The 27,774-nt window shown below is 38.4% G+C and overlaps 1 protein-coding gene across 2 annotated transcripts in view; it reads left to right on the top strand.

Annotated features, from left to right (window-relative positions):
- The first annotated feature begins 452 nt into the window (after positions 1 to 452).
- The window catches only part of si:dkey-9k7.3 (circularly permutated Ras protein 1), a 141,345-nt gene continuing 114,023 nt past the window's right edge, over positions 453 to 27,774 (top strand). Inside the window, exons 1-3 of one of the 2 annotated variants that reach the window (XM_039748587.1) lie at positions 453 to 788; positions 10,503 to 10,594; positions 27,113 to 27,223. In XM_039748587.1, the coding sequence (XP_039604521.1) occupies positions 10,531 to 10,594; positions 27,113 to 27,223 (175 nt within the window). In that variant the 5' untranslated portion in view covers positions 453 to 788; positions 10,503 to 10,530. Of the gene's footprint in view, positions 789 to 8,469; positions 8,504 to 10,502; positions 10,595 to 27,112; positions 27,224 to 27,774 lie in introns of those variants that run through there. The other variant, XM_039748596.1, reaches the window with a different exon arrangement.

Below are 27,774 nucleotides of genomic sequence, written 5' to 3'. Positions count from 1 at the left end.
ATGTGTGAACCCTTTGCTTTGCACATAAAAATGTATTCAATACATTAGTCTCCTCTGCAGCACCATCAGTTGTCACTTTGCGCTTTAAGATTTGAATCATTTTTGTACAGTACATCAGATGATCCAGAATAAGAATCATTAGCCTTGCAGCTCTCTGCCACTGACCCGTACACTCATTTAGTGACATACGTTATTAGTCAGGGTGTGTTTAAAATTTGTTGAAAGGGCTTCATGCTTCTTCACAGCTGCCTTAGGTGTTATGCGCTTTAATAGACCAAACAAATTTCCTTCCCTTTGTGACTTCCTGCACAGATTCTTTTATGCATGACATTTAAAACAAATAAGATTTAAAGGAGGTTTTAATTTTTATTTTAGGTAGATACCCAAAGTTTCCATAGTGACGAACTCCTGTCCAGCCCCTTTAGAAGTAAGCAAAAAAGAGACTACTGACGTGAGAATGGCAGTGAAGCCTGAAGTGAAGTGAATTATGGTGTAGATGCTGACAGGAAACCTCATGCACACAAGAGTGTCACTCGCTCGTGAATGTTGGCTTCCTTTCTGAGCTCACTGCTCTGTGATATTCCCCTCCAGCAAGACCAGCCAAGGAGCTTCGGGCCGGTGGAAGGGTGGCTTTTCTATCACCGATAAGCAGATTGGAGCTGCAATCCTATCTTACTTTCCTGAACTGAAAGCAGAAACAACTTGGGGGTATGACTGCTTCACTCACTGCTGACAAGAGGGACGTGACCCCAAAATCTGGGTGCAGTGAAGCCAAAGAGAATTAAAAGGTACGACTCTAAAAGTCTTTGTGCCATGTGACTTGTTGAGAAGTAGGCAGACAGCATTTCAAAGGGTGGTCTTCTGCTTCCAGACATTACCAGTTTCAGTCTGTGCTTGGTCTGTGTCACGTTTTAATGTTGTCTCTTGTGCTCATTCATCCAAGTTTCCTGTTGTCGCAAGGATTAGTATCTCTAGATTGTGAAAGTGTGTGTTTGGTGTGCTGTGTGATACCCTGGTGTTCCATCATGCTTTGCACTTAACAGCTGGCAGTAAAAAGCAGATTTGTAAATAAAACAGACATTTCTCTCTTGTATTTTTGTTATTTCTTACTTGAAGCCAAGCTCAGGAGCTCTCGGACATGTCTTATGTGAACAAAAGAGCTTAAATGGCTTCAATCACACATTCGAGATTAATTAGGTGAGCACCAGGGATAAGTACATATTATCTTTTAGATGGAAAATTGTCCAACAAAATTCAGGGTTTGAAATTTTAGCCCATGTTTAGTCCTACAGTATACATTAATGGAATGCGTCATGTGCAATCTATGCATGGCTCTAATGTTTGCTGGTTTCAGTGACCTGGTGAAATTTATCCACCATGATAATCCATGTTGTCACAGTGTGTTCCTGGCTGCAGGAAAGTGTCTCTATGCTGCCTGGCCACTTCAAGGTTTTCTCTTTCTTCTTTCTAGTAGATTTATGTGCTTGAACTCACTCCTCTGAGATGACTTTCCTCAGTGGCACAGCAAGGCTTTTAAACAGGGGAGGAAACTTGTCATTGGGCCTCCATCAACCATGTCAACACCGTCTCCCTGCTGCACTACTTAATATTCACCCTGTGCAAAATGCACACAAACTCCAGCTTTTTAGCATCTGATCGATAAGAACTCTTATGACATCAGGAGGAGCGTCTGATTTTAGAACTGGTGCAGATCGGTGTAGCAGCTTTCATGAGTGTTAAGCCTGAACAAGAGATAGCAATATCAACATTTTTAAATTGGGATGGCCCACTGACCCTGACGTTTTCTTCAGTTACTGCACACCCATCACATACTTGTTACCAGAGTTTTCATCTGTTTCCGGTATACTCATTTCACTGTCACTTGTTTGGTCTTTGTCTTCATCGTCTGAACTGTCCTCCTTTCTGGGTTATTCATGTGGTCACTTTCTTCATTGGACAATCCATTTCTCTTTTGTCCCTCTTTGTTTTCCTCTTCTTCATACACTTTGGCATTTTAGCACTGACCAGGTGTAGTTGTCAGATGATTTGAAGCAAAAAAGTGTGTGAGCAGAATTAAAGTTGAAATAAAAACTTAATCTCACTATCCTGTGGAGGATAGCATATCAGGGAATAGTTGCATGGTTTGGTTACTTCAAAACTGCATTCTGTAATATAATATTAATATGAGGCTTTATATTAAGATGTGTTAGAATGTTGTTAAATTGATTTTATTTTTAAATGTGTTTTTTGTGAAATTAGTGGGACCCCCCCCCCGATTTGGGTGGGGCCCAAGGTGAACACCCCCTGCCCTCTTATGTAGCTAAAATCATATTTATGTGGATCAGCAGCATCAGGCAAATTTGAGGGATGACAGCAACTAGTGAAGCTAAACTGTGTTTGTGGATGGGCTTTTTGAAGGACTTAAGAATGTAAGAAATTTGACAAATGAGAGGAGGCCATTCAGTCATCATGCTTGTTTATTTAGCTGGTTCTCCCTATATCTCACCCAGGTAATTCTTAAGGGCTGTCATAGTTTCTGCTTCAACTATGTGACTTGGTAGTTTTTTTCAAATTCCCACAACTGAGTAAAGAAGTCTTTACTGACTTCAGTCTTAAAGGCACTTCCCCTTAATTTCCACTTCCACATACGTGGTTCGTCATATAGATGAAAGAATTTGGCTGGATCTGCTTTATCAATTCCTTTGAGGATTTTGAAGACCTGGATCAGATTCCCACACACTCTTCACTGCTTGAGACTAAACAAGTGAGAATCCGTCAGAGTAGGACATGTCCTTAAGTCCTTGCTCTCCTCTGCAGAGCTTCAAGTGCTGCTATGTCTTTTTTGTTGTGTGGTGACCAGAATTGCTTACAGTACTACAGGTGTGGTCTCACTAGGGCATTATGTCATCTATGCATAACATTCCTCAATTTATATTCGACCGTTATTACAATATAACCTACCACTGCATTTGTAAACACTTCTGCATGTTGCTTAAACAATGAGAATGCTGTGTTAACAAAAATTCCTATATCCATTTTAAGGGTTGCTTCCTGTAGGACAGTAAATATATAAATATCTGGGAGTGCAGCTGGATGACAAATTGGACTGGACTGCCAATACTGATGCTCTATGTAAGAAAGGTCAGAGCAGACTATACTTTCTGAGAAGGTTGGCATCCTTCAACATCTGCAGTAAGATGCTGCAGATGTTCTACCAGACAGTTGTGGCGAGTGCCCTCTTCTACGCGGTGGTGTGCTGGGGTGGCAGCATAAAGATGAAAGACGCCTCACGCCTGGACAAACTTGTTAAGAAGGCAGGCTCCATTGTAGGATTAAAGCTGGACAGTTTAACATCTGTGGCAGAGTGACGGGCACTAAGCAAACTCCTGTCAATCATGAATAATCCACTGCATCCACTTAACAGTGTCATCTCCAGACAGAGGAGTAGCTTCAGTGACAGACTTTTGTCACCGTCCTGCTCCACTGACAGACTGAAGAGATCGTTCCTCCCCCACACTATGCGACTCTTCAATTCCACCCGGGGGAGTAAATGCTAATATTAATTTTATTTTAATTTTTTTCATTTTTATTACTATTTAATTTAATATTGTTTCTTTGTATCAGTATACTGCTGCTGGATTATGTGAATTTCCCCTTGGGATTAATAAAGTATCTATCTATCTATCTATCTATCTATCTATCTATCTATCTATCTATCTATCTATCTATCTATCTATCTATCTATCTATCTATCTATCTATCTAGTATCTGACATCTTTTATTTATAATTCACATTTCTTTTGTCCTTGTGTAGCACCTCACACTTTTAAACATTAAACTATATTTTCCACGTGTTCTCCCAGTTCTGAAGCTTGTGTAAGTACTGTTAAATTCATTTTGCTGTGATCTGTCAGGGTCTGACAATTTTAGTATCCTCTGCGAATTTCACAATTTTGACAACCTCACTCCAGATGGTGCTTTCAACTCTTATCTGTACTCTTTGCCTCCTTTTGTGTAACCAACTCGAGATCCAGTTGTACAGGTCACCTCTGATGCAAACAGCTTGTAGTGTAAAGATGACTTGTTTACAGATTCTGCATATTAAACAAAAAAATTCAGTTACAAATTATCATAAGGGTCATAGAGTATAATAATAAGAATAATAACAATAATAATGATAAAAATTTACAATTGACTGTCAACCTTTCTAGGGTCCATGAAGGTTTCAGTCCCCTTTAACATTATGATTGAGTTAAGTGAAATCTGAAACTATTTGTAACTGTAATCCTCATTATCATCATCATCATATTTTCAGGAAACCACCCAAAGAATTGTGCTTGTGTGTCATAAATGCTAAAACAAAGACAACATGTAAACTTTAATTCAAGTTAATATATCGGCAATCTAATAATAATACAAATCATAGCATAAAGTGCAAAGAATCACACTAACATGTCCTGTATAACAGACACCACAGATGAGAATCTCAATTTAAGCTAACACAAAGGTTATATAATACTACTGCAAGAATAATGATCATAATGATAATAATAATCTCTCTATTGTATAAAAAAATCCTGGGATGAGATGAGACTTTTTAGCCTGACTTTTTCAGAGAGATACTTTCCAGTCCCGCAAGACGAGACTTTATACCAAGAGATTTAACTACGCTCGGGGCCGGAAATAAAAGACAAAGAGTAGATGACAAAGTAGAACGTCAGGAAGAGGTTAAAAAATATTAGGAACAGTACACATGCAGAGCAGAGACAATGAAAGTACTAAATTTTGAAAATCACAAAAAAAATGATAGTAAAGATTGCATTAGTGCAAACAAACGGAAATTATTACTCTGTGAAATAATGGAACAGCGAATAGAAATCGAAATATATTGTTCAGCTTAAAACTTTATGTAGAAGACTTGTAGATTGTCTAATTTGTGTTGCCATCAGGGAAAAGTAGTGTTTCTTCCCAATGAAGAGGCGTATCTGCAAGAATTTAAAGATTTGTTGTTTGGTGAAAGTGAAATCCACATACGCGAGTGGCAGAGATGAAATGTGTAGTGCAGGCAGTTGGGTTGGCAAGTGAAGCGAGCAGGGGACGATGCCCCCTAGTAATAATAATAAGAATGATACAGTTTTCATTTATTTAAAACTGTGCAGTGAATAGTGATAGACTTTAGAAGCTTGGCTCATTTAGATAGATAGATAGATAGATAGATAGATAGATAGATAGATAGATAGATAGATAGATAGATAGATAGATAACCAATGTGTTTGTGTTTATTGATTTTAATAATAATAGTAATAATAATGATAATAATAATAATAATGTGTTTGTGTTTATATGCTTTAATAATAATAATAATAATAATAATAATAATAATAATTACATTTATGTAGTGATTTTCTAACTTAATCAAAGTGAGGAGCCCCTTCAGCCACCACGAATGTCTAGCATCCACCTGGATTATATGACCGCGGCCAATCATATGCCGGTATATTTACCAAGTGGTGAAGGGGTGAGGGAAATAGCGAGTAAGTGACAGGGGATGATTAGGGGTTCAGAATGGACAAGGCCATGGTGGGTAATTTATCCAGGACATCGGGATAAACCCTCAGATGACCAGGTATCTTTTATGACTACAGAACCTTGGTTTCATGTCTTATCTGCAGGATGGCACCATTTGTATAACATACTGTCTGCGTTATTGCACTGGGGGAGTGGGATCACGACCACAGGGTACGTGCTCCTTGCTGTCCTTACTGAAACACTTTTTCCAACAGAAATCTAAGCCTTTTCCCAGTCTTCAATTCAAGTATTTGTCAGACTGTTCTGACTGCACAGGATGATGTCAGGATAAATTATAATTAAAACCAGAAGATGAAACAAAGTCAGAAATCTAGCATCTTTTCAATAAAATCTGGGACATGAAACCAAAATTGTGCTAGAGATAATACAGAGAGATGGTCAGAAGCCAGAGGAGCTTAATGTTACCAAACCAAAACAAGTCATAGTCAAAAACAAAAAGGTATCATAACCAAAAATTAAGAAGAACATTACCAACTATCACCAAGTATTTCAGTGAGTATCCACAAACTTGGACAACCAGGAACTGCAGGACGCTGACCTTTATACCTTTGACCTCGTGACATTATGTGCTGCCCAGTTCTGGCTCACCCTACATAGTCATCTCGTATCTCGTAAATAAAATGGTCCTGTAGAAAAAAAATATTTTTCAATTTTAATAATGACATGTCTAAATAAAAATTGAATTTAACCCTTGTGCTTCCTGGCCTTCCAAGTCTCTAAAACGTTTAAAAATGCAACTTAGATAATGACAAGTTTATTAGGTCATTGGTAGGCCTACTACATGTCCCGAGTAAAGTGAAACTTTGACTTTTATGTGCTAATCAACATGCAACACGTCACCGTGATAAGTGAGAAGAGCTGCCTTACCTCAGATTTTCTGTCTTCTTCACCTGAATAGCTCAGAAAATGTTTCATATAAGAGATGAGCAGAATAAGGAAATGTGTCTACTTTTTGTTACTGGCCAGTCCATTAGTTTTGGGAGACAGAAAACTACACTGTTAAGAGAATATTTAAGAAATGTGTCCTAACAGCAATTTCTATGTATATATATTTAGATTTTATTTTCAAAAACTAGAAAATTACAGTAAATTCAAACATATAATAATATTATACAAGATACAACTATTTATTTTGAATTAGACATAATAAAAACAGAACAAAAATGGAAATACAAAAAAAACAAAAGCAAGATTCAACTCCCACCCGTAGAAACAGCAAATTTATAAAGACAAACTAAAGGTGGACCAGCAGCATCTCCTTCAGTGGCTTGAATGCTGACAATAAAGGTTTCTTTCCCATATTTGTTGAAAATCCAGCTTTTAGGCTTTGTCTCTGTCAAGCAAATGAAGACTAGAAATGCGATTAAACAGACGCACTTAGTCTTAGTCCTAACAAAGAGTGAAAGGAGAGAGGGTAACCATTTAAAACTTATGCTAATCCAAATTTTAAATAAAAAATATTTATGTAAGCAGGGATTTGTGTACAATAGTAGGGACAGATGTGTTACCTAATAAAAGTTTGAAAAACAATATCAATAATTAAAATAAGAACAAGTATTGAAAATTCTGTTCATTCTGTCAGGTTTACATCTGTGAGTAAGCGAAACACAGAGTTTTTTCTTGTATTATTGTTTTATTTATTAATTATTGCATTATGTATCTGTATTATTTATCTTCCTTTTAAAAATAACTGGGGGTCTTTGTCCCCTGCTTGCTTCGCTCACCAACCTCCCTGGCCTGCGCATCTCTGCCACTCGTAAATTTAGATTTCACTTTCACCAAGCAACAAATGTTTTAATTCTTGTGGATACGCCTCTTCATTTGGAAGAAACACTTCTTTTCCCTGATGGCAACACGATTTAGACGATCGACAAGTCTCTGACCTAAAGTTTAAATCCAAACAATAAATTTGATCACTGTTCACTGTCCGCTTTTTTGCACTAATGCGATCTTTACCATAATTTTTTTGAGACTTTCGTTTTTTCGTACTTCCATTATCTCTAACCTGCTCTGCATGTGTATCGTGCCAGCATTTTTGAATTCTTTGCAACGTTCTACTTTGTCATCTACTTTTTGTCTTTTATTTCTGACCCCGGGTGGTGGTTAAATCTCTTGGTACAAAGCCTCATCTTGTGGGACATGAAAGAATCTCTCTGAAAAAGTCATGTGTCGCCCTAGGCTAAAAAGTCTTGTCCCATCCCAGGATTTTTTTATTATAATAGAGAGATAAGTTAATAAAACTATTGTAATAATCATAACCTGCATGCATTTTTTTCATATAAACATCTGTAAGCCTACATTTGCCCACCGCATATATATTTTTGCTGCCTTTTGAATTTGTTTTTAATAATATTACCAGGGACTGTACAATGCCTTTGGGATCATAATGTTACAATAGTACTGTTGTAAAGTGATGCTGTTAATTGTCGTATAAAACAGCTATATCAACATGACTTTTGCACAATAATTTTGGCGCTCCTACAACATCTACACTCACCTAAAGGATTATTAGGAACACCATACTAATACGGTGTTTGACCCCCTTTCGCCTTCAGAACTGCCTTAATTCTACGTGGCACTGATTCAACAAGGTGCTGAAAGCATTCTTTAGAAATGTTGGCCCATATTGATAGGATAGCATCTTGCAGTTGATGGAGATTTGTGGGATGCACATCCAGGGCACGAAGCTCCCGTTCCACCACATCCTAACTAAGGGGCCTAAAGTGTGCCAAGAAAACATCCCCCACACCATTACACCACCACCACCAGCCTGCACAGTGGTAACAAGGCATGATGGATCCATGTTCTCATTCTGTTAATGCCAAATTCTGACTCTACCATTTGAATGTCTCAACAGAAATCGAGACTCATCAGACCAGACAACATTTTTCCAGTCTTCAACTGTCCAATTTTGGTGAGCTTGTGCAAATTGTAGCCTCTTTTTCCTATTTGTAGTGCAGATGAGTGGTACCCGGTGAGGTCTTCTGCTGTTGTAGCCCATCTGCCTCAAGGTTGTGCGTGTTGTGGCTTCACAAATACTTTGCTGCATACCTCGGTTGTAACGAGTGGTTATTTCAGTCAAAGTTGCTCTTCTATCATCTTGAATCAGGCGGCCCATTCTCCATCAACAAGGCATTTTCGCCCACAGGACTGCCGCATACTGGATGTTTTTCCCTTTTCACACCATTCTTTGTAAACCTTAGAAATGGTTGTGCGTGAAAATCCCAGTAACTGAGCAGATTGTAAAATACTCAGACCGGCCCGTCTGGCACCAACAACCATACCACGCTCAAAATTGCATAAATCACCTTTCTTTCCCATTCTGACATTCAGTTTGGAGTTCAGGAGATTGTCTTGACCAGGACCACACCCCTAAATGCATTGAAGCAACTGCCATGTGATTGGTTGATTAGATAATTGCATTAATGAGAAATTGAACAGGTGTTCCTAATAATCCTTTAGGTGAGTGTAGATAGATAGATAGATACTTTATTAATCCCAAGGGGAAATTTACATACTCCAGCAGCAGCATACTGATAAAAACAATATTAAATTAAAGCAGAACTCCTGGTCGAAGCATTGGTCTTTCCACTTCTGGACTACTACAACTCTATCCATCCATTATCCAACACACTATTATATCCCAACACAGGGTCACGGGGGTCTGCTGGAGCCAATCCAAGCCAACACAGAGCGCAAGGCAGGAACAAATCCCGGGCAGAGCGCCAGCCCACCACAGGGCACACACACACACACACACACACACACACACACACACACACACTCACACACCAAGGACAATTTAGGATCACCAAAGCACTTAACCTGCATGTCTTTGGACTGTGGGAGGAAACCGGAGCACCCAGAGGAAACTCACACAGACATGGGGAGATCATGCAAACTCCATGCAGGGAAGACCCGGGAAGCAAAGCCAGGTCTCCTTAATGCGAGGCAGCAATGCTACCACTGCGCCACCGTGCCGCCTTTACTGCAACTCTCTACCTGCATTTGCCACCAAACCACTGTAAATGAATCAAAATGGTGTTCAGCCAGCCAGCGCAGACATGTCACTCCTCTTATTAGATTACTACATTGGCTCCCTGTAGCAGTACGTCTTAAATTCAACTTCTTGATGATTGCCTACAGAGTGCTCAATGGATCAGCATGGCAATGGAGACACTTGTGAGGTCCTGTGGTCCTTCTCACCCACTCTGGTCTGCTCCTGAATGATGTTTAGTGATGCCACCTCTGTGTGGCATGGAATCTCAATCCAGACTCTTTCCATGTGTATCTCCTAGCTGGTGGAATGAGCTGTTTACCTCAGTTTGAATTTCTGATTCCTTCAGTAAGTTTAACAGGTGGTTGAAGACTGTTGTTTTGTGAATTTCTATCTAATTGACATTACGTTTTTGTATCTTAGGAATTGTGTTTTGTTCTGAGCTTTTTACTTGTAGTGGCCAATTTTGTACCCTTGTCCTGTAAAACTTGTTCCCAAGTAGGCCCCCACATTGAAGTTTACTCGATTAGGATGACTTCTTTTTTAAGTCACTGGATAAAAGCCTCTGTTAAGCATATACATGTAAATGTAGATGCGTCCGTGATAAGCAGCATTTCATTCTTAGACAGAAACTTTAGGTGAATTAGTACAAAAGATGAGTTTTTTTATCATTTATTTTGCTCTGGTTGATCTTGAAATGGAAGTCAGCTGGGTATTTCTGTCATATGCACTCAATTCATGCATGTAAGCTATGGACGATGTCTATGTGTATTTTGAAAATAAAAAAATGCAACGTTGGCAAATTTAATTTTGTTAACAGCACCCTCTCCAAAACATCTGCACTACCCACCTCTTATTTGCTCATTTTAATCACCTTACTTCAGCAGCACTAAAATGTCCTTGTCTTGTGTTTCAGCTTCGGTGTGGCAGCTTAAGTGCCAGCAATGGAGTTTGCATGCAGCCATGTAGTGTGCAACTGGCAGCCATCCCCGCAAGACCGCCTTCTAGGTAAGAACTGACACCAACTGAGAGCCAAATATTTGGTTGTCTCACCTGAATTGCTTTGAAAGGACACTGGAGTGTGAAGAAGATCCCATCTAGGTTTGAAGGTCAGGATTATTTGCAATGACTCAAGCAAACAGAACCAGTTAAAGCAAACTTAGGACTCAAGCAGGTCTAGTATTTAAAATTATAAAGGGAACAGCACCATTATAGAAAGTGAGGGGATAAAGGTAAAGGTGAAAAGGAAATTGAGCTGAATATATGCATTACAGTTTAATGCTAAACCCTGGCAAAAGTTAAACTGTGCAGTTATATAAAAGAAATATTCTTATTACAACATGTACAGAATTCCGCAGGTAGATTTTTAACACACACTAAACCTTGGGTGGAATCCCGTAAACGCCAGAAGTGCCTCTACTCCATTGGGCCCTTGAGCAAGGCCCTTAACTTGCAATTGCATCGTCTTGGATATGATGTTAATCTGCGTCCAGCCCTGCAAGCAAGTCCTCCAACTTGCAGGGAAAACTTGGGGGTTGGTAGCAGAATTGGCACTCCAGCCACCATAAAAAACCTCACACTGTTACACTCCATTCGAACTAGTGTGGTGCTGAGGTGTCACCCAGTGCACTCGGGTCCCAATCCAGGTGGTTCGTCATGTGGTGGGTGCAGCAACGCGTTATCAGCGTATGCTCCCAACCTCTCTCTCTAAACCTTGGGAACATATAACCACCTAACTGATTTCCTTGCACTGGCTGCCTGTTAAATATCGGATCTCTTACAAGATTTTTCTGTTAACAGTTAAGGCAATTCATAGCGGTGGTCTTTTCTGTATTTCAAATATGTTAAAATACTATACACCATGTCTCAATGTCTGCGGTGGGCTGGTGCCCCGCCCGGGGTTTGTTTCCTGCCTTGCACCCTGTGTTGGCTGGGATTGGCTCCAGCAGACCCCCGTGACCTTGTAGTTAGGATATAGCGGGTTGGATAATGGATGGATGGATGGATGGATGTCTCAATGTAAAGTCATCTGATGATGAATTTCTTGTCGTCCCACACACTAAATGCAAATCATTGGGTGATCAAGGTTTTAGTTTTACAGCACCGAGGTTATGGAACTCTATGCTTTTATGTCTCAGGGAGTCTTATGGTTCCGTACTACGTGTCTCATAAGGACAGTGGACAGAGGCATAAGCTGGAGAGACAGAGAGGGCGAGTTGTGAAATGTTTCCCAATCTCATTTTCAAATTGGTACAAAAAGCCAAAAGACACAAAGACAGCTTAAATTGTAAGACATGAAAGAGATTTTTTTAAGGATGAGTAGGATGAATAGGTGTTAACAGAGGTTGGCTTATAAGACATAAGTCTAGATCATCCACCAAAATACAAGGAACCGCAATAAACACTGCAATACCAGAATCAAAAAAAAAAACCAATGTATTTATTTGCTTGAGCATAAAGCTCAAGTCACTCCTTTTTATTTTTTAAACTCTGGACACTTTTACATGCTTGAAGCAGTCATTTACAGTTGTGTGAAAAACTATTTGCCCCCTTCCTGATTTCTTATTCTTTTGCATGTTTGTCACACAAAATGTTTCTGATCATCAAACACATTTAACCATTAGTTAAATATAACACAAGTAAACACAAAATGCAGTTTTAAATGATGGTTTTATTATTTAGGGAGAAAAAATCCAAACCTACATGGCCCTGTGTGCAAAAGTAATTGCCCCCTTGTTAAAAAATAACCTAACTGTGGTGTATCACACCTGAGTTCAATTTCCGTAGCCACCCCCAGGCCTGATTACTGCCACACCTGTTTCAATCAAGAAATCACCTAAATAGGAGCTGCCTGACACAGAGAAGTAGACCAAAAGCACCTCAAAAGCTAGACATCATGCCAAGATCCAAAGAAATTCAGGAACAAATGAGAACAGAAGTAATTGAGATCTATCAGTCTGGTAAAGGTTATAAAGCCATTTCTAAAGCTTTGGGACTCCAGCGAACCACAGTGAGAGCCATTATCCACAAATGGCAAAAACATGGAACAGTGGTGAACCTTCCCAGGAGTGGCCGGCCGACCAAAATTACCCCAAGAGCGCAGAGACGACTCATCCGAGAGGTCACAAAAGACCCCAGGACAACATCTAAAGAACTGCAGGCCTCACTTGCCTCAATTAAGGTCAGTGTTCACGACTCCACCATAAGAAAGAGACTGGGCAAAACAGCCTGCATGGCAGATTTCCAAGACGCAAACCACTGTTAAGCAAAAAGAACATTAGGGCTCGTCTCAATTTTGCTAAGAAACATCTCAATGATTGCCAAGACTTTTGGGAAAATACCCTGTGGACTGATGAGACAAAAGTTGAACATTTTGGAAGGCAAATGTCCCGTTACATCTGGCGTAAAAGGAACACAGCATTTCAGAAAAGAACATCATACCAACAGTAAAATATGGTGGTGGTAGTGTGATGGTCTGGGGTTGTTTTGCTGCTTTAGGACCTGGAAGGCTTGCTGTGATAGATGGAACCATGAATTCTACGGTCTACCAAAAAATCCTGAAGGAGAATGTCCGGCCATCTGTTCGTCAACTCAAGCTGAAGCGATCTTGGGTGCTGCCACGGGACAATGACCCAAAACACACCAGCAAATCCACCTCTGAATGGCTGAAGAAAAACAAAATGAAGACTTTGGAGTGGCCTAGTCAAAGTCCTGACCTGAATCCAATTGAGATGCTATGGCATGACCTTAAAAAGGCGGTTCATGCTAGAAAACCCTCAAATAAAGCTGAATTACAACAATTCTGCAAAGATGAGTGGGCCAAAATTCCTCCAGAGCGCTGTAAAAGACTCATTGCAAGTTATCGCAAACGCTTGATTGCAGTTATTGCTGCTAAGGGTGGCCCAACCAGTTATTAGGTTCAGGGGCAATTACTTTTTTTACACAGGGCCATGTAGGTTTGGATTTTTTCTCCTAAATAATAAAACCATCATTTAAAAACTGCATTTTGTGTTTACTTGTGTTATATTTGACTAATGGTTAAATGTGTTTGATGATCAGAAACATTTTGTGTGACAAACATGCAAAAGAATAAGAAATCAGGAAGGGGGCAAATAGTTTTTCACACCACTGTATAGCATGGCTGTTAAGATGTCACACATCACATATTCTTGACTGCAGGTTTATGCTCTCACTAGTCCCTCCCTGTGCCTAACGTTTAGTTTGAGTCTCTCCCGTTTTTACCCCATGATTATTGCACAGGAGTCACACTATAGAGGTGGCAGGGCACATAAACTGGGGATGCTGGGATGGAGCTTTGCTGGAACGTTGATTTTCTGACCTCTCCTAAAGCTCAAATACACCTCACCTTGTTCAGCAGTTTGTTTTCTTCACTTAGGTTTTCGTGTTTTTGACCTTCTGCTTTGTGTTTTTTGGTTTAAGTTTAATCTTTAATAAGTTTTGGTTATTATTCTTCTGACATAAATATTTTGACTTTAATGACTGCTCACCTGTTTTATTTTTTGTTTACTTCTGTTTTTTTTTTTGTATTTGCCCTTTCTGGTTTTGTCCTCATATATTACTTTGTACAAGAGACTACTGTATCTCATCTGCTCTTCTGTGCAAAATCATCTGCCTCTTTCTTTTAGAATTGTGCTTTGTGGATTATAGTCTTGTGTAATTAAACTTGAATAGTCTGCTTTTTTGTGGGTTCATATACATTTGTTATTTATTATTGAAGAGAGTGTTCAGCTGTGCTTTATGGAATAGAGTGTTTTGTACAGTTTCATCATCATTTGAGCAAACCAGCATGTACCTGATACTTTTATCTCTTAATCTCCATTTGCTTAAATGAAAATGATTCATCTTCTTCAGTGCTTCTTCCCAGCTCGAACCTCAGAATTAGGCAAGTAACTCTGGATTTCTCTAGTACTGTTATATATTTTTGTAACATAGAACTTAAATCTGCACAGAAAAGGCTTCACAAATGCATTGTACAGCTCAAGGTTAACCTCCTCCGCCATGTGCACAAAAACTCATGCGGTGTAACTCGACATTTTATCAGCCTTCTTGATGACTTCTCTGTCTGAATATGAACTTTGACGAGTCGTGAGGTGTACTTTCAAGCATCAGACCCTGTAATTATCTAATATACACAATATGTTTACTTCTCATGAGTAAAACATTTCTTTACATTAACTTTCACCTGCACCATGTCTGCCAAAGTGTTGCCTTGAGCCAGAGGTGCCTTTGATTTTAGAGTTGAAATGGAATTGAGCAAAAGATAATGCAGGAGGAAAAAGAGTCCAGGGTTTAGAGATGGTTGAACTGTGGGATGAATTTTTATTAGAGGTGGGTGAGCCATCCTACACAGCTATGTCCATTGAGCTTGTCACTTCAAAATTATTAAGGCAGTGGTTCTCACACTTTTGCTGTCATGCCTATCTTTGGTAGCATTTGAGCTTTCATTCCCCCATAAACTTGCACACATTTTTTCAATCAGTCATATATACAAAGGACATTAGAAACAAAATTGCATTAAATTGAAACAACATGAACAACAACTTAACTTTTCTTTTGTCTTTTTGTTTACTGTTTTGTTTTGGGAAGGTATAAATGCAGGAGAACCTTTGTATGCTTCAATTTATCAAAACACATTTTTGAGACTTTTGTCACTAAATCAATCCATTAGCCTCTGTTAAGGTTGATCAGAGAATCAGATATAAACAGAACATGCAGACCTGATGGAAACCAAAGGTGCTAAGGCAGCTGGTGAACTACTATAGCATCAGTATTCATAGAAGTTTTTTACATTTTCTATAAAAACAATTGCTATAAAATGTAAAGCCATAAAAGCACATTAATATTGTGTATAGCACATGAACTCTATGTAAGGAGCTTAATTGATAAGTAAATAATGCAGATTCTCAAATTTTATTTTTATGAAACAAATACAGCATAAATATCTCCGCTTGCTGCCAAATGTGCAGGTCAATCGTCAAGTTCTACGTTAATATAAAAGAAGGAGGCACGCGCCCTATGCATGCATAATTAGCCATGTGGAGAGTGAAAACAAACCTTGAAAGAGCCTGACGCCACTACCGCTTCCCAAACACAGGAGACTATATGAAATAAAAATAATAATAATGAAAGATTTATTACTGTTCACAAGACATCTTTATCTTTTTTCATAGAAGAAAAAGTGCAATGCATCAGCATAGACAGTTTGAAGAGCCAGCGGCTTCAATTATGACAGGCCACTTTGAATTTTCTGCCTTTAACTCTTTCAGGGTTGATTTTTTTTTTTTTCCTTTTCTCCCAGGGCTAAATATTTTTCCAGAAAACTCAGTTTTCTGAAAAGCACACAAAGCGATAGTTTCTCACATAAATCAACATAAAACTTCTGCTGCTGCGTGCATTTCCCTGTGCGTGATCGTGGCATCGGCAGAGATATCAGTACAGGTCATTACAGATCAAGGAATACAAACTTGGTGCTTTAAAGTTAGATTGCATGTGCCATAAGCTGTGGCTGAGACCTTTTTTGGCGCTACGCTGAAAATGAAAAGGAAGGTAACGCTGTTATTGCTGACTGCTAGTCTGTAAAGTGGTGTCTAAGAAATCTTACTGGTTCACTTAACATTTCTGATATTATACCCAAAAGTGGTAATATGTCTGGTTAAACAATCTTGCCTTTCAGAGACCCCTGTTCACAAGCTGCTGTAAACTCCCAGGAAACCCCCTCCCTCCCCAAGGGCTGCTTGCTTCCTAGGAATACACTACCGCTACAAAGACACTTTCCACTCAGATTGTATATATATACTATAACCTCTTCCAGTCCCTGAACATTTACTATAATAAAAATCGGGAGTGGACTCCCCTAGACTTTCTTGTATACTCAGAGATGGGGATGGATATTTGAGGAGCAAACCGCAAGTCAATTTTTATATTTTTATATTATGCACATTAAAGAACCATCCATCCATTATCCAACCCACTATATCCTAACTACAGGGTCACGGGGATCTGCTGGAGCCAATCCCAGCCAACACAGGACGCAAGGCAGGAAACAAACCCCAGGCAGGGCACCAGCCCACTTCAGGGTGCACGTGCACACACACACACACACACACACACACACACACACCAAGCACACACTAGGGACAATTTAGAATTGCCAATGCACCTAACCTGCATGTCTTTGGACTGTGGGAGGAAACCGGAGTACCCGGAGGAAACCCACGGAGACACAGAAAGAACATGCAAACTCCACGCAGGGAAGACCCAGGAAGTGAACCCGGGTTAAAGAACCATCAACAACAAATCAAATCAAATTAATAATATATTGAACAATTATTATCAAAGTAAAGTTGAATAAATCGAACTCTGCAGCTGCATGAATAAAAAGGTAATGTACCACTTCCGTTTAGTTGATAGAAATCGACATTTTGCAACCTAATGCTTGTATGCAAAATTTGGTTGACCTAAGTGAAAGCATACTCAAGTTATCATGACACACACACTGACAAATTCAAAAAATGATACTTTCGGACTCAGGGAGGTCTAAAACGTTGAGATTCATCAAAATCTTGAAATCGAATTTCTGGACAATTACAGTACTTTCTCTATATTTCATATACAAGAAAGTAAAAAACGATCCACTACACAAAAATTTTTAAAACAACTGGTGTAGATAATGGATAGACCACTTAACTTTCAGTCAGGATTGACAAAAAGGTTCACATTTAAAATGTTACATAAAGAGCATCTGAGTGAAGAAGACATAGTTTTTAATCCCATTTCATTTATGTAATAAACTTGTCCAATACCAACTAATACTGTGTGAAAAAGTAATTGCTCCTTAGGTCAATAAACCCAAATAAAGGGGAAAACTGGAGTCAACTAACTGATAAGAACCAAGTTTGATTAAAGGCAGCTCTGCTCAGTATAAACCTCAATTATTTTGACAATTACCATCACAGCCAATTTGACAGCAGAATATTAAATAATAACATAATGCCACAATCAAGGGGAATTCCTTAAGTGATCAGAAAAAAAAGTTACTAATATCTTTCAGTCTGGTATGGGCTACAAAGATATTTCTAAGGCTTTGGAACTCTACCAAACCACAATAACAGCCATGACTTCCAAATGGAAAACACTTGGAGCAGCAGTACACATTCCCAGAAGTATCCAGACTGCCAAACTTTTTTCCCCAAAGTTCAGTGAGAAATAGTCCCTGTAGTCACAAAGGATAATAAGCAAACACCTAAAGAGCTGCAAGCTTCTCTTACCACAGTAAATGTCACAGTTCATGAATCTACAATCAGATAAAAACAAATGGCTTCACTGGAGAGTAGTTATGAGGAAAACCACTGCTAACCAAGAAGACAGTTGTGTGAATTTTCATTTCATATTTGTCAGGAAACACCTGAATCATCCCAAAGTCTTTTGACGTAATATTCTTTGGACAAATGAGACAATATTGAAACTGTATGGATGATGTAGATCTCATTAAGTGTAACTTAAAGAAATACAACATTGTGCAGTAAGGGCATCATACCAACAATCAAATATGGTGGAGGTAGTATATTGATGGGAAAATGCAATGCTGCCATATTTGAATGACCCATTAATTCAATACCATGTCAGAAAATTCTTCAGGAGAATTATAGGTGGGTCATGCAGGAAGACAATGATCCAAAACACAAAAGGACGTCCACATCAGAATGGGTGAAAGGAAGTACAATTGAAGCTTTGTACTTGTCTACTCAAAGTGCAGACCTCAACCCAATAAATAAAATAAATGCAATGGCAGAACCTGAAATGAGCAATTTATTCTCAAATCCCAGCCAATGCTTTGATATTATGGCTGTTCTGAAAAGAAGAGTGGGCTAAAATTCCACCACAGTGCTTTGTAAAGCTGGTGTTGAATTATTGGAAGTTCTTGGTTGGAACTAAAGGTGAGGTGACCAGTTATTAAAAGGAAGGGGATAATCACTATTTCACCCAATACCATTTTGCATTGAATAACGTTTTTCATTCATTAAATGACATAAGTTATGAAAGTGTTATTTATTTTCTCACTTAGTTGTCTATAATCTACTAATAGATTTTTGCTGAAGATTTGAAAATGTTGAAATAGATGAAATTAGGAATGTTTAAATACTTTTTCATTGCAAAGCACAATACTGATCTCTCTCTCTGTCTGTGTCTCTCACGCCAAGTATTGTGACTGTTCTATCAATGGGTTTGAAAAGTGAGGCCAAAACCAAGATATCATTAAAACAAAAGAAAGAGGTTTGTTTCAGTCTGACTAAACTGTGACAGTCTACAAGGTTAATGGCAAATTTAAAGTATTCTTTTAACAGAATGCCTTACATCCTTGAACTCAATTTCAACATCTTTCAAAGGGTTGAGTTCTGCACTCAGATTCGAACTTATGTCCTTTCTTCTTGTAGCTCTGTTTAAAATTCCACCTTGGATCTGTTGTGATCAAATGCATACAAAATAGTAAAAGAGTGATAGGCTTCAAAAGGCCTACAAACAGGTTAAGACCTTCACTAATCTTCTTAAAGACTGGCCTTACCCTGAGCAGCCTGACCCCAAATCCCCAGGCAGGTTTTGACCTGTACATGGTATAATGGGGACTAGGCTTTAAAAGTTCAAAATAATGTTCCAACATATACAAAAATACCTCTTAAAGGGAAGGAACTGGCAAACCTTGTATATAAGTAAAGGATGTATTTATATTAAACAAATGAAAAACAAAAATAGCAGAAATGAGGGAAAAGGGTTTGCCTAAAATGGTAACCTACAGCAAACAAGTATAAAACCATAATACAATAATCAAAATCCAAAGACAGATGCAAAGACAATTTGGAAACCAGAAAGTTCATTATTCACAACTGTAGCAATATGCTACAGAAGGACCAACTCCCTGACCTAAATATAAAGACTGAGGGTGTCATTCAATTGTGATGTAAGGGTGGCCCTGCCTCTAAGTGTTCCATTTACAAAATGCATGGAATGTAAGAAAATAGAATACATACACAATATATAAATACCAAACAATAAATAAACACAACAGTAATAAAAGAATGACATATTAACAAAAACATGTGGGGAATTATAATTAAAAATATACCAGCATTAAATAAACAAGAATAAAAACTTAAGCCATGGCAATATTTCTGGCTGATCCATAACCAGGTAAACTGGTCAGAAGTGGTAGCCCTGGATTGATGTCCTGCAGACCTCAAAGAGTGTGTCCTCTCGCAGGATCTCATTTTGACGTTCCTGGGTTTAATTGTATTGCACTGATGTCTGGACCAACAATGAGAAAAAGAAATGTCTATTGAGATATCCAGAATTCTTTAGAAAGTATTAATTTCCATAATTGGTATTGATAGCAAGAACTGGTTTATGGAGTAGTAGTAAGGATATTGGTAAAAAAAGAATAAGCTCATAGGCAAAGTAAATGAACCTCTAAAATTAGTATTGATTGAATTAATTACAATCTAAACAAAATTTATACCAGACAATATGCAGAGCACAAGGAAGTGAACAATCATGGAATAAATAGCAAGAAGCAAATGCACTTCAGTGGCCACGGTGGATGTCAGAAATACTTTAGCAACATTTTTGGTGATTTGTGTCTGATTCATTGTTCTTTTCTTGTAAAATAGAATCTGAAACCTTCTCTTGTTTATTTTTGCTTTTTTCATAGGCTTCAACTGATCAGCATTCTCTTTTGTGGCTCATTATTGTGGGAAAATTAATGCTGACTTTTTCCCCAATTGACAAGCACAGTGGAACCTCGGGTCACGACCGTAATTTGTTCCAAAACTCTGGTTGCAACCTGATTTGGTTGTGACCCAAAGTAATTTCCCCCGTAGGATTGTATGCAAATAAAATGAATCCGTTCCGGATAATAATCCGGTATATAAATATATATTTTTTAAAGATTGTTAAGCATAAAAATAGTTAATTATACCATAGAATGCACAGTGTAATAGTGAACTAAATGTAAAGACATTAAATAACACTGAAAAAACCTTGAACAGAGAAGACTAACATTGCAAGAGTTCACGCTATAGCCTTACGAACCATTCTCTGTAAACACTTTTTTTAATGAGTTTTAAGCACAGAGAAAAAAATGAACATTTAAAAAATCCGTAATTTATACAAAAACTAACTATTAACAACCTAGAAAACTAACCTTGCATGAGTCGAGTTCTGGCATGAAGGTGAGGAGGAACTGGGTGGAGAGGAGATTACAGTTTTGAGGTAAAGTCTGTGATGATGCGGGTTCGCTGCATGCTCCCATCTCGCTTCCGGGAGACCTTAAACCCATCACCATCGGTAATGTTACTGATGAGCACGACAGTGAGGCACTACAATGGAGCAATCGGATGGTGCAAAAAGTGCCAAGTGCTTTTATTAAAATCAACAAAACAACAATCAAAAACAAAGTCAAAATTAAATAAAGTGCAGTGCTTTCAGAATCCTTCAATAAATAAATGATCCCATAAAAACAGAAGTGAAGTGGAGGTTAAAATCCAATAGAAAAAAGTCTTCATTAAATACAATAAGATTAAAACAATGCTTGAAGCAGTCTCTTTAAAAACAAGCCTGGTGCATTATTTAACTGCCTTCTCGACCTTATTGCCTTCTTTAACTGCCTTCTCGCTTTCTCTGTCTCTCTCTCGCTCGCTGCACAGGGAATGCACAGGGAGAGACTGAACACATGCGGAAATCATCGGTGCGTACGAACCGGAAGGGAAACTGGCTTGTACGTCAACCGAGTGTTTGGTTGTGAACAGATGTAAAAGTTTGGTAAACTTTTTGGTCGTCACCCGATTTGTACGTGTTCCGAGATGTTCGTGACCCGAAGTTCAACTGTACTTTACAATTCTGTAATGATTTTAATTTTGGTTATAGTATTTAATACAAAGAGTTTCAAGTCAAATATTTGTGAAACAATTTCCTTATCTGCCACACAGAAAATGAGCCCTGTCCTTTTTAAAACATAAAAGTTACACCTTTTATAAAAATCATTGTCTCAATAGTCCAATTAACAGTCACATGTTACAACCTCAGTGCAAATTTTCTATCTTTAAATAATTGTTATGATTGTTAAGTCTGTTTCAAGGATCTCTATTTCCTTTCATAGGTCTCTGTGTTGCTAAATTTGTTTCTGGTTCATTCCTGGGTTCAGCTATATTTTAAAGTAGTTAAAAATAAAGTGCCTCTTACCACAACAGATCATCCCTAGGTCACTGAATGGGACTGTGTTTATTTTCCATCCTTTACTTCAACCCATTTTACCACCAATAGAGGACTTCAAAAATCGTTCTCTGTGCCCATGAGGAACTGCAGCTAAATAAGGAATGAACAATTATAGCACTCTGCAAAAATAGTAATCCATATTGGACAGGGACATTGAGTTTAAGCTTTTACTTAAAAATGGTATTTATTTGCAAAACCAAAAGAAGCAAAGAATTACACAATCTGGGTGGGCTCATGCTGTATTCATGTAGCTATGGATGACATTTCCCAGATGGTCCAGTTCCATTGTTACAGATTATATATATTTTTAATTGAAAAATGAAGACAGATTTCTTGCCGGCTCATTAAAAAGTTTCCAGAAATTAAGCAGATAGCAGACTTCATGTAAATGTCCATGGCTTCTCGAAAAGTGTCAGCAAGGCAGCAAATGAAACAAATACTCCATTCTTTCAACAAAGCACCAACTGAACTAAACCAAAGACTGAATTGACAATCTTATTAAAATAAAGGTCTAACAAAAGACAGTCACTCTCTCTCCCCTCCTCGCTCAAATTAAGCACACAAGGCTGGATTACTATCCACTAGCAAAGCAGCCAATACTTTTACAGTTTTTTTTAAAACACTCGAAAGTTATCACACAAGCTCAAAGTCAGTTCCTAAGCAAATCAAAAGCTGCACTAACCTGGAAACACACTGGCTATACAAAACATTCTAACGTCCTACTTTGCCTTTCAGCTTTCCCAGAATACACTTCACTACTGTCCAACTTGACAAGTCTTTCTTGTCACAGACGTTTACTTGAAATCTATCAGTTGAAAAGTTTAAAGCTGTACAATTCTTTACTTTTAAACTGACTCAGGACTCGGCGTATCACACCATACAGTTGTTAAGATGTTAGTATTCAGGTAGTGCTACACATATGACTTCAGTTCTGTGTCACTTTCTGGTTATCCGAGATTATAGATACCTCTTTGTGAAAGTGTTTCTGTGTGTTAGCTTTCTGGTAAAAGATTAGTGTGCTTTCTCTTTTTGACAATGATTTTGTTTTGTTTTTTGCTTTGCGCCTTCCTCCTCGATGGTTTAGGGTCCCCTGATACTGAAAGCATCAATATCTTGATGATGGGTGTGTCTGTCTGTGTCTGTGTGTCACAGTTTCTTGAGGACGGTCATAAGCTAAAATGGCTGGAAGGAAAAATACCAAACTTGAATGTTAAGCCTGTTATGAGATGTGCTCATTAGTTTTTGAACCAAATTGTTCAAGAGAAAGAGGCCATCTAAAGGAACTCTCAAATGCCTGAAATTAATTATGAATTAATCTCGTCAATTGCTATCATAATGACCTATTTTCTATCTGAAAGATCAGCATCAGAGTCTTAAATATATACTGAAATGTTATAGAATAGTTTGGGTATCTTGGTTCCTAGGATGCAAAGCACACTGACGCACACATCCAAATTTTTTTTGGCTTGTATATTAGCTGTAGCTGCGTTTGTTAAGGGTTTCCAAATAGTTCAATTGAAGTTTCCAAAAAAGGCATTCCAGCAGGTGCATAACTCATTCGCCAAAAAAAAAACAAAAAAAAACACACACACTCCGGGTGTCTTTGTTTATAAAATTTTAATGAAATTAAAAGCAAACAGTTCACAGAAAATAAGGGAAATAGTTGATAATAAATGTAAAAAATGGGAAAGGGAAACGTCTTGTCTATGATATTCTGCTTCCGGATTAACTATCTAGGGTACATTTCTTAAGTTTTCTATCTGTTATCACACATACTAGGACCTACGCATGTAACGTACATAATGGCCAGTAAACTACATGCCCTTAATGCCAGTCTAACAGTTTGTGCTTCTTTCTTGCTGTCTAACTTCAGTTTAAGAGCTATACTGTTGTCACACAGAGCTAAGAACATTCTTTTACGTTTAACTTATAAGGAATGGAACAGAATCTTCCATTACCTATGTAAAAGCTAAGGCATATTCAAGATCAAAATAACCAAAAAACTAAGGTAAATTTACCAATAACATTAATTTAAAGGATTTAGCTCCTACATTCAGTACATCTTGCTTTCTTGTTTTTTGATTTTGGCCCATTGTTACAACAACATTTCATCTACTGTTCCCAGGTCTAATCCATACTGCTTTGTGGGCATAGTAATGTGATTTCCTCCATTATTCAGAAGATATGCATCTTAGCTTTTATGGATGACTCTAACTTGACCTGGCATGAAGGAACGTGGGTACAGATGATTGTACTCTATAATGGAGTGATATCATGTTTAAGTTTACTAATGTTTAGCGAAAGAGGAAAAAACAGAAGACAAAAATATTATAAAAGCCAGATGAAAGCTAGCATTTCAGCTGGGTCACAGCATCAGCAAAGCCCACTTTCTTTTTCTAATCCCAATTTCTCAGCTAGAGAAAAGAACTGGCAAAACAGATCAGGAAATGGATTGTAACAGTTGCATAATGATATTCAAAGGAGAGACTCAGAAAGAATTTATTACGACCTAATACATTTTTTAAATTGTCTCACAGTTACCTACTTTGCATCTCACACCACATGGGTAGGCTCTGGCTTTGTGTGACCTTTAATTTTTTACTAATTAAAAAAAAATATTAAAAAAGCAACATGTTTTTCATGTTATTTCGCAGCAATAGATGTTTATCTACCTTTATGAATGCAGACTTCTAAAAAACAAGATTTAGAGCACCTTTATAATGGGGGCACTTCCTTTAAGTACAAAAGCCGAAGATCAACCACAGTCAAACTAATTACATAATGAGTTAGAGAAAATGTGGAAGGACAAACAATTAAAATGTGCAAAAAGTTAACTGCAATCCAGCTGTTTTTTTCTTTTTTACCTCTCACTAACATGTACTCCACACTCACTCCATAACTGAGCACCAGAAGCCAGCATATCTGTGCTAAAAAGATGAGTAGGTATGAGTTAGCATGTTTGGATTTACATTCTGTGATGGATGGCTGTGGCCTCTGCCTGCCCGGGTTTACACCAGAAGGAGCAGGGGAGCAGATGTGCACAAGACACTGTCTCCCCTGGATCACTAGAGGGCAAGTCCCCTGGATTGGGACCTGCAGAGCCCTACATTGGGTTTCCACCCCACCTGTTTGTGATTCCAGATCTGGAAACGGACTCGGGAGGAATAGGGACGAAATCTTGCCAGAGGAGGAGTAGAGGAGGAACGAGGAAGAGAGAGGAAGCAAAAAGGACTGTGCATTGTGTTTGGTGCTTGGAAACTGTGGTGCAGTGGGAAACAAGACAAAAGTGCTTCCCCACAGTAATAAAGCCATGTTGTGTAGCAAAACTCGTGTCTGCATCTGTCTGTGTTTGGGTTTTGGAGGCTGGAGCGCCCTCTGCTGGTCACAATTCATAGACAGCATAAAGCCAGATAAAATGGAATAGCAAAAACACTGGGATTATGACCACCCATGGGTTGTTTAAATGTTCCTCTCAGATCTTGATTTTTGTTTAGATTTGGTCTAGTTAAGCAGCAGCATACTGACCAAATCATACGACGAGTCCATCAAATGTTAAAATCTTTCTGGAGCCGTATGTAACCAAGGCCGATGTCCTGATATACTAAAATAATTGCTCTGCCACTGAGCAGGCTGCTTTGTCCCATTACTCCGCTATTTCAGTTTTTCTCTGTTGCTTTGGCAAATTTTCAGAAACAATCTTTAAGTTCTCATAACTACATACACGTTTCTCAAAGGTTTTTATATGCTGCAGTACAACACTCTGGATCGCCTGCAATACAAAATACTTTTTTTTCGTCAAAATGTTATACAGTAATCCCTCGCTATATCGCGCTTTGACTTTCGCGGTTTCACTCTATCGCGGATTTTAAATGTAAGCACATCTAAACATATATCACAGATTTTTCGCTGGTTCGCCGCTTTCTGCGGACAATGGGTCTTTTAATTTAGGTTACATGCTTCCTCAGTTTGGTTGCCCAGTTGATTTCATACAAGGGACGCTATTGGCGGATGGCTTAGAAGCTACCCAATCAGAGCATGTATTGCATATTAACTAAAACTCCTCAATGCTATAAGATATGCTTCCCGCGCTGTGCTTGTTTGCTTCTCTCTATCTTTCTCGCTCTCTCTGCCTGACGGAGGGGGTGTGAGCAGAGGGGCTGTTTGCACAGAGGACATGGACGGACGCTCCTCTACAAAATGCCGCTTTATCGTGGTCCTTCTGTATACTTAAAAGCATGTATTGATTTTTTGATTGTTTGCTTTTCTTTGCGAGCGCTCTCTCTGACATTCTCTGCTCCTGACACGCTCCTTTATGACGGCGCTTCTTTGAAGATAAGATATGTTTGCTTTCTTTTAATTGTGAGAAAGAACTGTCATTGCTGTCTTGTCATGGAGCACAGTTTAAACGTTTGACTAAAGGGTGTTATTTCATGTCTAGAGGGCTCTAATAATGTTAACAGGGTGGGAGAGTTTATAAGGGCTTAAAATATATAAAAATAACCACACAAACATATGGTTTCTACTTCGCGGATTTTCACCTATCGCGGGGGTCTGGAACGCAACCGCCGCGATCGAGGAGGGATTATTGTACTTGTGTCTGCGAATCGGTCATCAGCACCAAATGAAAAGTCAAAGGATCAATATGTGGAGCCGGGCCAGGCAAAAAGTTTAGACTTATTATTAATATTAAAGTGAATCATGAGAGCATTTTGAGCAAATAAAATATTATTACTGATTGTGCATGTTACAGTAATACATAAACCATCAGATCTCTGTTACTGATTGAATGCTATTGCGTACAAAACCACAAACTAACAGTATCTGAGTGACAGACACATGATTCATAAGCCACAGAATATCAGTTTTCTGATTAAACCACCTTTTTCAAGCATTTTTCAAGGTGTTTAAAAGTATATAAGGTACAATTTTAAACAAATATAGAAACAGTTGTTCAGTTCATTAAGCTGACTGCATTATCTTCATATTCAGCTTCAGTATGTCTCTCTAAGTGGCTTGCTTTTTATGACACAGCCCAAGTGAACGTAGCCAGATTCCTTTATTTAAGTACAGATGCACTGCCACCATTGCACTCTAACCTTCTATCTCATCACAAGAACGTGGTTTTAGATTTGCTGTCATTTTTAATACTAGGGGGCTTCGTCCCCTGCTTGCTGCATAAATACTTCCTGAAATTATTATTACCAATACCTATTATCTTTTTCATTTCTTTTCTTTTTCCAGGTAGAAATGATTCTGCAGCTACATCCTGGGGACGATCCACATCTGGGAGTGTTCATGATTACGATAACCGTATTGCAGTGATTCCAAAGAGGAATGATAGACTGCTGGCTGGTAGGTGATCTCCAGACTTCAGTGTCTTTCCTTTAATGGCTACACCCTTATATACTTACAGTGTCAATTAAAAGGGATTACCTCCTTTGACGTTTCACATTTTATTGAAATACAACATTGAATCACAGTGAATTTCATTTGGCTTTTTTGACACTGATTAGCAGAAAGAGACACTTTAATGACAAAGTGAAAGCAGATCCCTGCAAAGTAGTCAAATATAAAGTACTAGGTAATTAATCACACAAGTATTCCCCTCCTTCAAGTCAGGATTTAGTAGATGCGCCTTTGTTAGCCATGACAGTCTTGAGTCGGTGTGCCCGGGTCTCTATCAGCTTTGCACCTCTGGACACTGACAATTGTCTCCATTCTTATTTGCCAACTTGCTGAAGCTCTGTCAGGTAACATGTTGATTGTCAGTGAACAGCCTTCCTCAAGCCTAACCACAAATTCTCAATTGGATTGACATCTTTACTCTGGCTCAGCGACATTAACATTGTTGCTTCATGCTATTCCTGCGTACCTTTTGACTTTATGTTTGGGGTTGTTATCTA

This window comes from Polypterus senegalus, chromosome 1 (assembly GCF_016835505.1).
Source record: "Polypterus senegalus isolate Bchr_013 chromosome 1, ASM1683550v1, whole genome shotgun sequence".
Classification (NCBI taxonomy): domain Eukaryota; kingdom Metazoa; phylum Chordata; class Cladistia; order Polypteriformes; family Polypteridae; genus Polypterus; species Polypterus senegalus.
This window is presented reverse-complemented; position numbering and strand designations above follow the sequence as displayed.